The sequence below is a fragment of the Eleginops maclovinus genome, chromosome 17 (genome assembly GCF_036324505.1).
Source record: "Eleginops maclovinus isolate JMC-PN-2008 ecotype Puerto Natales chromosome 17, JC_Emac_rtc_rv5, whole genome shotgun sequence".
NCBI classification, from domain to species: domain Eukaryota; kingdom Metazoa; phylum Chordata; class Actinopteri; order Perciformes; family Eleginopidae; genus Eleginops; species Eleginops maclovinus.
This window is the reverse complement of record NC_086365.1, coordinates 10,588,938-10,605,931: the sequence shown is the minus strand read 5'-3', so window position 1 is coordinate 10,605,931 and position 16,994 is coordinate 10,588,938. Positions and strand designations below refer to the sequence as shown.

Here is a 16,994-nt window from a genome sequence, read left to right as displayed (position 1 = left end):
TTAGAAGCACTGAGTCATTTTGAAATAGACAACTTTCCTCGTGTCTTTTATCATTTTACACTATATTCCATTTACCTGCATCTTTCTTACAATATATTTACTTTCATTTGACTTCCTTAATATGACATACATAACATAGGAAAAGTAGTGAGAAGAAAGAAGTTAACATTTTGCTATGATGGAGGTTTCTTACGGTTTATTTTTTAGTCCTTAGTGCATTTAATATTTTGGTAGATTGATGGTTAAAGGCGGCAACAAGAAAAAAATACTTGAATAAAGCCCAGCGCAGAAGGTCCAGAACTGATTCCTGCATTTGATCAATTCCATACTTGATCTTTACCATGTTTAATTGAGAAAACATAAAGGATCCATACAGAAACTAGGGGAGCAGCTGTGATTTATTGTGAATATCTTCAACAACATTAAAAAGAGGACTAACGGTAAGAGCACTGGTGGTGGGTGTAGCTGGGATGTGTGTGTGTGTGTGTGTGTGGGGGGGGGGTTTCCCACCTTGGGAAGTCATCCCGCTGTTCTTCAACAATGTGTGAACAAACTGCTTTGGCATGACGGCCGATTCCCTTCTAACACCGCCACTTCAAATCGAAAGTGCCATTTTCTCCCGGTTCATTCCATTGCTGCCACTGCAATCCTTCAATCACACAGTGTATCTCAACAAAACTAGTCAGGTCAGAAATGTGTGTGGCATACAGTAAACTGTCAAAACAAAATCATTACAAAGTCCTACTCCTGGATAAGAAGCAGTCCTGGAAGGCAAAAAAGGGAACATGCCCAGAATCTCTTTTAACATTCTGTAAAATAATTTACTTTGTGTCACCACAGGAAACACGGTGGGGGAAATCACTGGTAGATGACTTTTCCACAGACAAGGTGCCAGTGCTGAAGAACTCAAACCAAAGAAGGAGGCTAACATTCAAAACAAAACTTTAAATCAGTTGTTATTGATGAGAGAAAAGGTCCTGACATGATGTGAAGGTTGTATAAGATTTACCATGATTGTATTTTCCCCCATAGTCATCTCTTCTATCTTGTCACTATTGACTCTCAAGCCTGTTCCCTTTTAACTGTAAAATGTTTCACTAGTTTTATGGCACTGGCACTTTGTTGTTCCAAAGCCTTGCTTGGTGTATCAAAGGAGGGTTTTGGGGGGTCAGGCACAATTCCCCAAGAAAAAAGGACCCATGCTAGTGTTACACACTCTACAACACGTTTACAGGTGACAAACAACAAGACGGTCTCCCTTTTCACGTCACAGCCAGTGCTGGAGTAGTGAGGGCAGAGGAGTGATGAGGTCACAGGAAGCGGATTCCTGCTCCAAACTGGACACCATCACATATCCTGAGAGAGGAGAGAAAATAGAGAAAAGACAGGTAAGGAAATAGTGGCACCCTAAGTCAGTTCATTAAATCACTTTTCAACGTTTTGAATAACAAATGCAAAATGCAGAACCAGATATATTATTGTGTTTTAATTTTTCATGCATTCTTCTTCCTCGTTATGCTTCTTGTTGTGCTCATAGCAGCTAAGATAGCCTCTGTTCTCCTCATAGAGGCCAAGAGAACAAGCTTCCCTTACACCACGGTCATAAATAACAAATAAATGTATGGACTAAATTAATCAAAATTGTCCAAATTGAACGAGAAATCCACATGATGCTGCTTTGAAAGCTCACCAGAGTTGGGATTTTTGTAATGACACTCATTCAGTTATTGAATTACAAATCCAAGACAAAACTTGTTGTCCGTGGATCTCCATTTAGAGAACAAGTGTTTAAAAACTTTTATGACAGAAATATTCCTGTTCTATATAGTAGTATTGGTGAATAGTGTACCTGTCTCCACTCTGAACTCCCATGGGCACACAGTAGTTGAGCTCCAGCCTTGCGATGTTTCCGAGCCGCAACACGATGCCCTGCTCCGTACGACCAGCGCATACACTCTGCTAGCTTCTGAATGTGTGCCCGGGGACCGTCACCTGCACACATAACACCCGACATGTTAACACCCTCCTAGGACATCCCACTGTCAGTCAAACGTTTTCACATTCCAGATACAAACTGAAGAGACGCTTCCGAACATTCAAATGTGGATAGAATGCACTATAATAAATTGTATTTGTCGTATTTAAAAGTATTTTTGCATCAAGTAATGTTTGTATTCACCCACCGTAGTTGAGGTTGCAGAGGTTTCCTGCATTGAGGAAGAAGTGCGTTCTGAAAAGGTCCCCGAAGCCACCCCTGCCTGGTCTGAAGGGCAGCGGAGTGTAGAGGTGCAGACCACCTGCCCAGTACGCCTCTCCACCCAGGTAGTCACCTGGAGCACAAAGAGAGGGCATTAAACCAAAACAGGACACATACATAAATGCTTACAGCCGTAAAACCATATGCACTTCTTTTGTGTACTTCTCTTTGTGGAGGGGTATTCAGTTTTATTGTATGTTGACAGTGTGGATTAAGACATGGAACATAAAAAATCTGACAATTTTAAACTATAATTTACGTTTTTTTACCTTCACTCTGTGGCCCAATGCTATACATCCCAAACCCTCGTACACTGGTGGGACCTCCAAGGTAGAACCTGAAGAAAAAAAAAACACACTATCATTAAACGATTTATCTGAATTTGTTATTTAATACTAAAAAAATTGGTTAATTCACAAGTAGCCCCAGCTTATAATCAAGATTACATTTTTAAACAGCTATTTGGCATCTTGAGAGCAACATCTTCATCTAAAGAACCAACGGGTGTTCAAGTGTAGGTCACATGTGTCAGAGCCAGATGACAGCTCTTGGGTAAACCTGACGTACCTGTCAGCGATGCAAGACGGCTGTCCTCCGATGGGACAAAGCATCCCACCCCACAGAGAAGCAGACAAAACCTGAGAGAACACAAAGTCCGTGTTATAAAGACAAATCCTAAGAAGTATTCATTATGCAGACCAACGGTTTTTGTTACACTCCTCTAGTGCGGCTTTATCGCCCACTGGTGGTTCTTTAATGCAACTCATCGCCCAAGAACACGGCGTAAGAAATGACAAACTAAGGTGTTTGCAGCTTTTAAAACTGGAATATTGTTAATAAAGGTAATGGAATGACTTATTTCTGTCTTACCGAGTCCCAGAACAGCCTTTTGTTAAGTTGCAGCTCAAAATCCTCTTTCAAGAAGCTGGCGTCTCCACCTGTGTAGCCAGCAAGTTCCTGCAGGACAAAACAAAATTACAACGTCTGAAATTACCAACAAATCTATAAATGTCATACAAACTGTGGTGAGTATTTTAGTCAGCATTTCCCCCCTGAAAGCAGATTGCTACATCTCCTGTTCAACTTTGATCAAATAAAACTATAAATGTGGTGCTAAAGAAAATCAGAGGGCCAGTTCTTAGAACAGTTGGATTTGTATTGAGACAATATTAAATATAATCATTATCAGTGACCCAGAGAATTACATCTTACAGTGATTTCTCAGTGTATATTCAGGTTCTCTTATTATTAGACACATGCACACTAACCGAGTTGATCCGGAGTAATGCTCCCCTGCTGGGGAAGATAGCAGAATTCCTTGAATCGATCGACACAGTGTGCTGCAAACAAACAAAACCAGAGATCTGTTGAACTGGTGGGATGGAAGAAATGTTTTTAAAGCACTAATAAACATCTCTTTAAATGATATACACAACAGTCTGAAATTAAGAGGAGTCAGGGCTCCAGGTTGTACCGAGAGGGCAGATTTCAGCGAGTGTCCGCTCTCCTCTCGCACGGCGAAGGATGCACTGCGCGCCAGGCAGCCCAGCTCCCTCCACACACCCTCCCACTTCAACGTGTGGTTGGTCATCCCGAGGGGGAACTGCAGGAGGAAAGGAAGGTAGACAACATGAGCTGAATACATTTAAGTAAACTCACCAGTTACACTCTGTATCTAATTAAAATGTCTCTTTTTTACACACGCGCATGCACACACACAGCCGCTTACATTAAACTCTGCAGACGCGCCTCTGTCTGTTTCTTTTAAGGAGCTCCATGGGAACTGACCGGTGACTTTGTACAGGTTGAGGATGAGGCTGAAACAGAGGACACAATCTCTTAATAAAACAACAACTCTGTGCCCTAAACAACTGTGCTAATACTTTATGTAGTCAGACTTTCTTGGACACACAACCGACTGTTTATTTGCAACATTCACTGACATACTTGCGTTCGAAGTTTCCGGGCTGGGGTTTGAAGAAGGACAGGCCGTATGACGTCTCCTTGGTCCCGTAGGAGAACTGGAAGGTGAGTTTCTCAGCGCGACCGAACATGTTAGGCAACTTCAGACCCAGCACCTGAAAGACCAAACAAATACTGTGAGCCATAAAATAATACATACAATAACCTCACTGTGGAGATGATAACAACTGGTAATCACAGGTGTTACAAGCAACATATTCCTAAGGTCTCTGAACCCTTTAACCCTTGTGTCTCACTTGGGTATATATCCCACAATATTTGATTTGGTGACGTTTTTGATGCATTCACCTTTTCTTTAAAAGGAGGCACAAAGAAGTGACCCAGTGACAGGTCGCATTGAGTCAGCATGAATAACACCACATCCATAAAACAGCTTAATCTACATTCTGATGGCTACACATTTGCTTTTGCATAACCTGCCCAAGATCTGATCCTGACACCTTTAACATCACCAATATAACATAACCTGTTTCTGATTCTGAAATGAACTATAATCTAAGTAGACAATCGTATCACCTGGTAGCCAATTAAGCAAGGATTTTAGATGAACGATAGGTTGGATTTGTGCTCCATCTCTAGCCAATAAAATGGGAAAATATGACTGACATGAATTATGTGCAAGTGTTGTTTCTCTCACCATGCTTCCTTCATTGTTGCCAACCATGGTGTTGTAGCTTCCTGTCAGCCTCTTTACCTCTGTCACTTCAAAAGTTACATCCAGACCGTTGGGCAAGGCATCTGTACCTGAGGAAGAGAACCAATCAGGTGTGTTACAGCCATTATTCAATATATTGTTTATTTGTGGCTGTCTTTTTTATAACAATGTCTGAATGAGTTACCTTCAGATGTATCGATAAGAACCTCCACCTCTTTGAAGATACCCAGGCGGAGCAGCTTCTGTCTGGCGATGTGAGATTTTTTCATCACCTGTAACCGAGAAAGAAACAGAGCTCTGCAACTTTTCAGAAACTGAAACTGGGTGCTATCATTCCTTGATGTACAGTCAGTAATAAAATACGTACATCAATGAGGTTTTTTGCATGGAAAACCTCAGAGATCTCATAGCCAAGCAGATCCTCTTTAGTTCTTCCAAGACCCTGGATATTCACATGTTGCACGATCACCTGCAAAGAGATGTTGGATTACTCCCACATCACACTCGTACACAAATGCAGACACATGCATTTAGCTGCAAGTACTTTGACTGTGATAGCCATTTAATTCCATATTTTTTTCACTTGAGTGCTTTAACAAGGACTTTACTATTTATGAATACTAATATTTGTTATATCACAAAAGCTACGATGATACTACTGCTACTTACCGCTTTGTTTTCGAGGATCTCCTGCTTTGACTCCTGCTCCGGTTCTGGAGGCTCCACCAAGTCATCAGGGTGGACACCCAAATCACGGCCATGCATCGGGAGAGGATCCAGACTCTGCAACAATGATAAGCACAATGCTTTTAAGTAACACTGCATGAACAATGTATGAAATAAATGTAACAGCACATTCCCGAGTTTAAAGAGTTTTGGTTTGTGTATCTAAAGTTCAGGTGAGAGGTGAAAATCCTAAAAGTCTGATACAATGAACACAGGGAAAGTATGCATGGCATCTTTTAAAAGGACTGCTGTCATGGGTCAATAGGTTAAAGGGCGGGGCTTTAAAAGCAAGTATATGATGTCCTACCACAAGTGAAAGGAACTGCATGGTGAGTAAGGTAAGTAGCAGGTTAAAAAGGCACATTTCTCAAAATGTAAGACAGGAAATTTAATCCATTTGTTGTGTTAATAACACAGTATTAAATGGATTTTATAGGTATTCTTGTATGAAAACTTTCTGAAAACACCAAAACCACGTTAACTACTAACACAATTCGTGGTTACAACGGGTTAGTTTGTCATAAATTTGATACCTAGGTTTGAAAATCACGCCAGGCCTATATTTGTAACGCTACGAACATTTAAATGAGCTTCAGTCAAAGAAACAGCTATTCACCACATGCAGTTCCCCAGTACACACTTAATGTAACCAGTCAATGTTCTTTAATGTTCGTCTTTATCCAGCAGTATTGAACAGTACATCGAGTACAAATGCTAGTGAGTCTGACTGGGCAGGGAGGTCATGGTCAAAAAGGCACAGACATGCCAGCTGCCAGGGAAATTGGAGATTACCTTTGCATGGACAGTCCCCATGGTTAATATCCGGTCCTAAGAGCCTCTGCAATTGGGATTACCTGCTCTGTAAACAGGCGAAAACTGACAAATGACAGCGGCTACTTTTTCCACTACCTATCCCCCTTCAAGGGAGACGCCATGACAGTTGATGAGATCTCGCGTTGCGTTAAAGTACTCCTCGTTTTCTACGTGAACCTCTGGAGAGGTCTTTCAGTTTAACCTCGTCACGTGGTTTATACATTTATTTTTATGTTTCCCGTATAAAGGTCATACATATATAGCAAGGAGACAGGCACCAATGCTGGTAGATACGTGGCTTTATAATGAGTTTAATCAAATGAAGCAAATGAGTTGCAATAAAACGAAAAGCATCCAACTGAGATACAATTGTAGAAGCAAGTAAATGCATTGCTCTTAAATGCATCATCCTGTCTTCTCTCTGATTGGACAGAAATGAGGAATGGTTGAAGTGGGCGGGACATGACCAGCGTCACATTTAAATGAGCTTGTCCAGAAGATGGCGCTGTTTGTCTTCTTTTAGTCCTCTTCACTTCAAATCTAACAGAAACCGGCAGCGTCTGGATTAAACACTAGTTAAAGGTATCTCAGTTTGGAATGGGGACGTTTTCGGTAAATTCCCAGACAGCTTGGGTCTTGTCTTAATGTTTTTTACTTTTTGTTATTCTGTAAAAGAAAATTGGCATCAATAGAATTGTTACTCATTTAGAAGATAAGAAAAAAACAACAACACTGAAATAATTTGTGTCCTCATTCACCTTTCCAGTCTTTTTCTTTTAACTCTTTGGATTTTTTGTTTGCAGATATAATGGCTTCAATAAAACCACTAAATTCACTAATACACAACCGTGAACTTCTTTCTTAGCTCTGGTGGTCAAATGGAATCTTGTTGTGTCATTTAACTTTTACTTAATTTAAAAAGACTTTAAATAATGAGAATCCCCATATTTATTTTTGACTGTTTTTAATCCTTTAAATAAATGAATGGTGGGTGACCCCTGACCTATGGATTAACCTGGTGACATATGGATTAACCTGGTGACATATGGATTAACCTGGTGACTTTTGAGTGTGCCCACATACACATTACCCAAACTATTTTTCCCTTAAACCTACAAACAAACAAACAAACAAACAACCAACCTGTAAAACTGATATTTCCCATGTTTGTTAGTCACTTCAGTTCATTAATTGCATTATATAAAGTGGTGCGCAGTAATCCATACGTGAACGTTCATGTCCCACCACTAGGCGTCAGTATGACTGAATTCTCAAAATCCTATTGAGCTAATGGTTCAGAAAAGTGCGTCAATATTGAACAGGGAACAAGTTACTGAATATGATCTTTATAGACTTTGTTACTCCCTGAGTTTGTGCTTATTAAATGGACCTTATAGTGCAATGACTATACGTGTTTCCCAAACGATGCCTTTTTGGACCTTCAGGGGTCCTTAGTTCGCACAGTTAGGGCAATAATGGCATTTTAATATCGTTAAAACAGCTACAATGTGTATAAGGGTCGTAGCAGGATAAGAAATATATGAAGTAAAATAAACCTAATTCCTCTTTTGGTTCCAAACTTTTTTGGCTTATGACCCCAAATCACAGACAGGTGATGGACATCAGTTATGAACAGATTGACTTAATCTCGTTTTAAGAGTTTACCTTTAAGGATGTTGCAGTATAAAATAAAGAAATAGAGAGTTATAGAAAAGTCAGACAAATATAGGCCATATTTAACACCCCATAAATGTTCATTCAAATTGGGTTTTTTGTTATTCACTTGTATTTGTAATTGGGCTTTTAGGGTTTTGGGAACGAAGTTTGAGTACCCACATCATGACGCTGCGCTGCTCACCTCTCTTTCTCCCCCTCTATTTCTCTCTCTCACTCTCTCCACCGGTACAAACCAGCCAATCAGGAGGCTCCGATCGCCTCCGCTCTCTCCTGCTGTTCCCTCTCTCTCTACCCCTCTCTCTGCCCGCCGCTGCGGGTCCACCAGAAGCGGTCCTCCTCCTCTCGTATCAGAGACACACACACACGCACACATTCACACACACACAGTCCAAACCCCCAGAAAAGCCCTGCTGAATCCTCACACCGTCTGTCAGCATGGGGAGCGCTTGTTTTTCCCGGGACGTTTGTTTGTTTATCCTCCTCATAAATACTTGCATGGTGATGGGGAATGTCGGACTTGCAGGTAAGAGCTCCCCTTTCCTCTGTCTTGCTTTATTGGCATCCCTGAAATGCACCTTTTTGTGGGAAAAATGATGAAACATGAGTGAAAACTACTTGGAATATTCTAAGGACATCACTGGAGGTTCAAATTTAATCATAAAGCTCACGTGGGCCACTTTAATCGTGTCTTTTGATAGCACAGGAAGTTCCTATAATGATATCATAATGTAGAGTATAGCGTGACTTTTTATCCACAATAATATTACAACAGCATCGTAAAATTGGCACACTTTACACTACTAAAAAACTCAAATTTACGCACGCTTTTGTTGTAATACAACTGAATTTTATCATTTTTGTAAATCATACTTGATATATTTGATTAAAACTCTGCTAGTAAGTGAATTACACATCACGTTTGAGATGCACAAATGGTTTTCCAGTCGGTTTAACGGCGTCCCAGACTTCACTGGAACTTGTGTTTCCTGCGCGCAAAGGTCAATTTCAATCGGAAACCGCCGCTTGCTCTCTGGGTTAAGCACTCATTTGCTGTGATTTGCTGTGGAGTGAGAGGGCTGCCTGTTTAAATATTTCACCGTGTGCAAATGGGGCAAATGATTTACCGATGGTGGTTTCTAGAAGTCGATTTAGCCGCTAGAGAGCATCTTGTCCATTGGTTTGATGGCCTGTCCCGGAGCTGAAGTAGGAGGAAGAGGAGGGGAGGTGGAAGCTATGCGTGTGTGTGTTCATGTGGGTTGAAAGGGGGGGAGGGGGGAAGGAGGGGTGGTGGTGGCAGCAGGGAACGTCCAGGTCCCAGGAGGAGCCGGTAGGCAGCAGGGGCCATATCGACCATGCAGCAGCACATTGTTCAGCCTCCCACCTCAGTGAAAGCGTGAGGAGTCAATATTAAGACTGTGAGCCACCATGCAGGAAAAGGCTTTGTCAAAACCAGGGGCCACATGTTTATAAAGCACACCGCTGAACAGAGGATCTAAAATGAAACATTGTGGCTCCTCTTGCAGCATTTCATCCCATAAAAAGAACTTGTTGCTGCTTTTGCATCCAAGTTTCTGTCTCTCTCTCTTGCTTTTCCCTGCAGCTCACTGACCTTATTTTAACAGGAAAAATATTTATTGTAAATTCCGTTTTATCGTTTATTTATTTGCATTATACAGCTGAGCCGGGCAGAGGGCCAGACAGAGAGCAGGGGCTGAACCACAGGCAGCTTCCAGCCGGGTTGACTAACTTACACACAGGCTATTTATACTCTGATGTAGAAGAGCTCTGCTGAACAATAGATATGACAGCTAGGTGGTGTGTGTGTGTGTGTGTGTGTGTGTGTGTGTGTGTGTGTGTGTGTGTGTGTGTGTGTGTGTGTGTGTGTGTGTGTGTGTGTGTAATGCCTTGGCCCTTCACCCTGGGATTTGGGCTCAGATGTGACTGGCTCATCTATCACTAACCTGATCAATTATAGCCGTTAAACCCTCTGTTCTCTGCATCTGGGACCTTCAACAAACCTTGACAAAAAACGTTCATAAATTCAGACATTATGAGTGTCTTAGGATCTGATAAAATCATACACATTCGTTTATAACTTTGTATCACACTTTCATAAAGTTAGGGGAATGCAAGGGACAGATTAACTTAAATGATTGTCCAAATTACAGCATTTGAATACATTCTGACCAGTCCCTAGTATGAAGCAAGTTCCGAAAAAGCTGGGTACCACGTTTCCCACAATGTGCACTGGAAAATGTACAAGATGCAATTACGAAACTTACAGATGTGTGGCTGAATTCAAAACAAAGGTTAGGTTTGAATAAGGGTGTGGTCCGTGTGAGTGTGTTGGAGGTAGCAGCGTAGGGAGTTGCGGATGAGGCTATTCCACGTTTGGGGATGGCTGGTGTCATCGAATTACTAGATAGCCTCTAAGGTTTACAAATAACTCAGAAAAGTTAATTTGTGACTAACTGTCACCCCTTATAACAAGGGCAAGAGTGATCTCAATGTATTCATTTAGAAGTCATACGAAGGTAAAACTACCCAGTAATTCACAAAAGAAAAAGGCAAAGATTAGAGGTCTGTTTTATATACAACATTCTAATTTTGTGTTCCTCTCTTAGTAATTGTTTTGCAACCTCTGGGGGGTCCTTAGCCCTAGGACAAGAACCACTGTTGTACAATCATTATGCCTTACCCCAGTAGAAGGCAAATCATCATAATTTTATCCTATAGGCTTGAAACAATCTAATAAAATAAGAAAAGTAAATACAGAGTGCAGACCTGTTACCATCTTAGTGTGAATTGATTGCCCCCCCCCCTGCAATTTGAACTGCTATTTGCACACCTCTTGTATGTGACATCAGTTGAACTGCACACAATCTGTGAACTGTGATGAATTGTTTAAAGTCGACATGGCTCTTTAATAGGAGTTGCATTAGGTCAGTACGCACGCTGATCCTGACATGTCATCCGTAGCCTTAATCAGGGCATGTTGATTCCACTGGGACTCAGCATATAGGGAATTGACCTCGATGTCTATGTGTTTTTACAGATGCAGATGAGTGTGCAGAAGGTTCAGACGACTGCCACATCGACGCCCTCTGCCAGAACACGCCCAAGTCCTACAACTGCATCTGCAAGCCAGGCTACAAGGGAGATGGCAAGCAATGCGAAGGTGAGTGACATTTTCCACTTTGAATTGTATTTACATAGTCTTATTCATTTATTTCTTGTATGTGTTTTCTTGTGTATGGAGTGGTATGCAAACAGGTATTGTACAGCTAGTTTTTAACAGTGGATCTAACATAAAATGCTTTGGTTTTTCAATGAATGTTGATGACACTGCTAAAGAAAAGTCACAACTACAAAGCGTAAAAGAGGAGTGCTTTACGTTTCAAGACGCATTGTTTGGGTTTGAAGCAGGGGGCTTCACGTCCCTCACCTCAGAGAGAAAAAGCAAGCCAGTCCGCGGCCCATTTTTTGAGTGAGGGTTGCAGTAAAGCCAGCAAATGGGTATGAGTGTTGACAGATACCCAGTATAAAACTTATTCGAATCAATGCCAAATAAAACTTGAATAGGGACAAGTTCATTGAAGTGAAACTCTGATGTTGGATGCGATCTAACATTTTACTCAAATCTAGACTGGTTCTGGGGACTCTGATGTAACGGCTGGTTATAGACAGCAGTTTCACAACCCCTACATGCCGCCCCCAGTCACCCCCCCTAATCTCCTAATTAATGGGGAGGAAGTGGACTGAGCGAGGGTGTCAGGGTGAGACGGGGCAGCACCTGGCTGTGCGCTCACACCTCCAATCACTTCTGCCTCAGAGCACACCACAGCTGGAGCCCCAGCAAATGCACAGATATGCTCTCCCTCTCTGTGTTATGCAGAATCCTAGCTCGCTCGTACAATTATTTACAGACGGTAACACACACACACACACACACACACACACACACACACACACACACACACACACACACACACACACACACACACACACACACACACACACACACACACAAACAGTGTAATCCTCTCATTTTTATCCCATGTACTGTGCGCTTCATTGCTTACAACAAGACAGATTGCCCTCATATAAATGATGTTACCATACTTTTGCAATTTAAAACTTTGAAGTAGGGTATAATTTAGTACTTGTTTTTGTAGTTTTAGCTCTGAATAGTGAGACATTTACTGTAAGTGGGTGTCATACCATAACAGGGACGTCTGGAAGAATTGTACATGCATCCAAAGCCATTCTTCTGCCATCTTTTATCAGCTGTTACCAAGTCTGTACACGTAAATTAAACTCACTAAAGCACTAAACATAGCTTCGGACCAACTTCCAATGAAGCAGCCATTAAAGCATGATGTCTAACTTTATGAGACTTATGATTTTGTTTCTGTGCAAAACCATCCAACTATTCATTAAAATCAAGGGCTCAAAACCAGATGTACTCAGAGCCTAATCATCTTGGGATAGTTCGGGCCAAAGTGAAAGCAAAACGTACATTTTTTGTCTGGAAAGACCACATCATTCGAAACTCTATTGACGTTTGTACTAAAGTACATCACTAAAATCCCAGCACTGGAACATGACCTTACTTAACACTCTGTCGTGCGGACGGTAATACAAAAAAAGTCTCCGATATCAATCTGTCACGTTGATTGTTCTTTGGTTCATGCTTGTTTTTGTCTACATTATTACATTGTTTCTATAACAAAAGTTGCGTCAATGTCACTACCAATGTTTCCATATGATCATGGATGCAAGAAGTATAGAAAAGAAAATCACACACATTTTCTGAATGAAAAACTAAATGACAGATTAAGCAACATAAGCAGTTAGCATATACAGTAGGTGACGTCATCACTGCTACTCTCTATAGAACATTTCCCTGCCATTACAGCGGGTTTATAGCACTTAAATAACTGTGTTGATCTCCCCAAAAGCTCTCTGTGTTATCATTTATTTTTTTACCATGCGTTTTTACCTGGTGTCTCACGATGACATAATTGTTTTTTCCATCTTACCCCTGGCGTGTGAATGGTTATTGATTATGTTATTATGCTGCTCCTTTTACCATACATTATGTGATGTATTACACTTTACAGACATACACAGATCTATTGAACTCTGAATAACAACAGCTCCTCTGTTTTCTGTTGGAGACGGCAGTGTGTTTGGGCTTTTCAGGAATATGAACTTCCTCCCGTAAAGCTGCTGTCTGAGCGGACCTGTCCTGACAGCCACTTGTTATTACATCACTTCACCAGGGCCAGCACTTGGATCAGTATATGTGTTTTCGTGTAAGTGTGTGTGGAAGCTGTAGGCTGCTGTGTTTTGAAGGAGCTTGAATGTCAACCGCATTTTATTACATCACCGTTCTAAATCCAGCATTTGAATGCTTCTGCGTGAACTGTGTGTGTATGTAAAACATGCTTTACACACACTCTCCTCCCTTTGCCCCCACTGTACGCTGAGATGTATTGAACTCTGTCCAGTGATGAGGCAACAGCTCATGACAGGGACATCAAATGAAGACAAATGGTGGTTGAGATTTGACCCCCGACCCCGGTGATTAGATATGCCCGCTGTAATTGGTCGGCTGTGTTTTCCATCAACAGGCATTACGAGCCACTTTGCTGGCCAGCACCATTAGCGGCTATGCTATTCCTGGAAGCACCTAGAAGCAGCTCCCTCTCCCTCAAGTCTTCTCTGCTTCTTTATCATCAGAGTCATTCTTTATCAGCAAACACTTAATCAACAGTCTAGTCAAACACACCGTGGGAGAAATTGGATAAAACTGAAGGATCGTCATATACTTTTTATTCCGTTATCCTCACGATTGCATTGGCTCAGAATTGTATGATCCATCGACACTGTTATCTCTTATTTGTCATCTTATCAGACCTTTCTGTCCAGAGCACCTGCAGGTATTCAGAGACCTCCAGATGCCCCCTAAACTGCTACATAAATCTGTGGATAAAACAGCGGGTTATGTCAGTATAACATCATAAGGAGTGTTTGTATGTCTATCCAGATGATTTTCAGACAGGGGAGATGGAATATTAATATTCATTCATCCATCCAGCCATCCATTTTCTGCCAATTATACAGAGCCAAGTCATGTTGATCCTTTTAAGGCAGGGTTCTTCACCATATTTGGTTAAATGCTAGCACCAGTGCCAACGCTGCAACGATCGGCTTGCGGTTCTCAACCGACCATAGATTTTGGAAGTCCTGTACTTGGGCCATCAATTTACCCAGAACCTAAAAGGAGCAACACACACTTGGTGAACTCCCATTCAGACCTTTTCAAACCACCCCAGCGCATTGCAAAGTTCCTGGTCTGTTAAAACCAACAGAATCATATCATCTGCAAAGAACAAGGACACAATTTTGAGGTCCCTAAAGTGGACCCTATCCTCCTAAGGCTGCCCCCTTGTGATCCTGTCTCAAGTGGATGTGGCTCGGAATGTAGAGCGCTCATCCTCTAGTTAATGGTTCAATCCCTGGCACCTTCTGAATGTCCTAACACAGAGGCTTTGTTACGTTTTCATGTTAATCCCATCTGATTCTTGGCATTTTTTAAACTACATGGCTGGAATCTGGAAGGAACCCAAAATAAAGTGATGAGAGAGAGTGATGGGAAAGCGGTCGGCAACCTCTGCATTGTTTTTTATGAACTTATCATCAACAGTTTGTTGATCCTAAGATTTACTGGGTTACCTTTTTGGAAAGCTTGTTTGGAGAGTTATTCCCCTTTTCACCCAGGATGTACATACTGGTTGTCCATTGGCTGTAGTCTTCAAGTTGGACTTTTTGGATCAGGCAACTCTTAAATAAGGCCTTTCAGATATAAAAAATATTGCACGGTGGATTATAATACCGTGTTGCAAGATATTATCGTTCTTGAAAGTTATTGTGGCACCATACAATTGTGTAATTTAAATAAGTGAGTGCTGTAATTAAAACTGCATTGTCTGAGATATTTCCCGGAGTAAGTGATGAAGCTTCGTTTGCATTTTGTTTTGTCTCTGGGAGGAACATTGCAAGAACACCACAGCAATGAGAGCCGATCGCTATAGAAGCTGCCAAAGAAAGCAGCAATGTAAAGTTGTTGGACTTTTCTAAGCTAAATGTGCCGGGTCAGGCCAAAAACAAATGTTCAATTGCTAAGATTGTTAAGCACATTGTGGTCAAAGTGGTCAGAGTCATCTTGTGACTTGATGAATATGGAGTCTTTAAAATATGTTGACATAATTTTTTACTGTCTGTTTTCTGGAGGAACCCACAAGGACATGGATCGTGTTGATGACCACATTATTAGCGTGCACTTTGGAGGTTGTGGAGGGATGTGGCCTGTGTGGCTCCACATTGACAAAACTCTGGCTCGCTCATGTGCTTTTGTAACGGCTCGGATTCGAGACCCGGTGACCAAGGGAGACGACCTGTGCTCTCAGCCTCTGCTACACGTCGGCACTACAAATTAGCAGCTTGCAGGCCGCTTTGTTCTGCCAGGAGCCGGCTGTCCAGTAGTCCTGCAGGAATCAACGGCATCAACATCCCAGCTACAGTGGGTTTCAACCACACCTGTGACCACGAGTGTTCCACCATGGGTGTGATGGGTCCTATCAGGAGTCCCCCCCCCCCCCCCAGATGAGTCATTTTCTCAAGTGAATGCGTTCCTTTGAATGCTTCTGAAATCGGATCTGCCGTTGAATGAACGCTGTCCTCTCTGTAGACTTTTCCTCGAGCTGATACTGCTGGCTCGTTATGGAAAAATGTGAACTTTTATCCCTGTGTTGTCAAATGAAGAGTATGTGGGGGGAGCTGTGTATCAGTCAAGCCTGCTTTGCTGTGTGTGTGTGTGTGTGTGTGTGTGTGTGTGTGTGTGTGTGTGTGTGTGTGTGTGTGTGTGTGTGTGTGTGTGTGTGTGTGTGTGTGTGTGTGTGTGTGTGTAGGATAGTGCCAGAATTGTCTCCCTGTTTATGGTGAGATCTAGCAAAACTTTGCCGCCTGTTGAAAGAGTTGTGAGCACTTGTTTACCATGCTGAGGGTGTCAAATTCAAAGATGGATCTCTGAATCACAGAGATCAGTGAAGTAAAAGTCTCTGAGCCAAGAGAGGATCAGTGATGGCAACACGTAAATAAACAATATGATATCCCTTTTTCAAATGTATATTTTTGTTTTGTTTTCCCTTTTTTATTGCCTCTTCTTTTTATATAACTGATATATTTTAACAGAGTCCATTGGTCCTTAGGGATGAGTTATATAGCTGGTTGCCATACAGAGCTGTCAAAGCCTGTGTTTATTTAGCCTCTTACAGGCTAATTGATTGGTTTCCATCAGTGCTGCTAATCACACTGAATCAAAGCGTCTTCTCCTCCCTCATGGAGTGTACAGCCATCTCCATTCTTAAACACACAAACACCTTTGAGTGTGTACTTTTGTTTCAGTTGGAGTCCAAAGCTTTATCTCCATACCAGAGCAACTAATTAAGTATGACATACTGTAGGTAGAGGGAAATGTCACTTCAAACACTTCTTTTTTTACACAGGTTCTGGCTATAATAGTCTTTTCTTGGCTGATTTTTAACTGTATAACCAGCCAAACATAGACAACGTGATTCTACAACAACTACAGCAGATTAGTAGTTAATGATAGAGTTTAGTCAGAGAAACTGGGATTGTATTGTATGTTTAGACATAATGCGAAGCACATTTTAGATGAATTGCATACAAAGTAAACAGGAGTTGAGGATGTTTTTACAAATGTGCACATACTTGAAGCTGCTTCCTAAACAACTTAGCAGAAGAGAGAAACAACCACAAAGAATTTTGTTTTTATTCAGGCTTTATGAAGTGCGC

General features: G+C 41.6%; 2 protein-coding genes across 4 annotated transcripts in view; one reads left to right on the top strand and one right to left on the bottom strand.

The window, feature by feature from the left end:
- Nucleotides 1-181: 181 nt before the first annotated feature.
- Nucleotides 182-6,597, bottom strand: samm50l (sorting and assembly machinery component 50 homolog, like). Its single transcript, XM_063905869.1, is given in 16 exon segments — nt 182-1,356; nt 1,850-1,929; nt 1,931-1,992; nt 2,184-2,330; nt 2,527-2,594; nt 2,825-2,895; nt 3,128-3,214; nt 3,526-3,597; nt 3,732-3,860; nt 3,987-4,074; nt 4,205-4,335; nt 4,878-4,984; nt 5,080-5,167; nt 5,263-5,364; nt 5,565-5,678; nt 6,414-6,597. Coding segments are annotated over 16 exon segments (1,413 nt in total). The 5' UTR covers nt 6,435-6,597; the 3' UTR covers nt 182-1,310.
- Nucleotides 6,598-8,432: 1,835 nt separating this feature from the next.
- Nucleotides 8,433-16,994, top strand: part of scube1 (signal peptide, CUB domain, EGF-like 1) — a 71,148-nt gene continuing 62,586 nt past the window's right edge. For 2 of the 3 annotated variants that reach the window (XM_063905827.1, XM_063905826.1), the window contains exons 1-2: nt 8,433-8,634; nt 11,167-11,289. In XM_063905827.1, coding sequence (XP_063761897.1) covers nt 8,547-8,634; nt 11,167-11,289 — 211 coding nt within the window. In that variant the 5' untranslated portion in view covers nt 8,433-8,546. The remainder of the gene's footprint in view (nt 8,635-11,166; nt 11,290-16,994) is intronic. The other variant, XM_063905828.1, reaches the window with a different exon arrangement.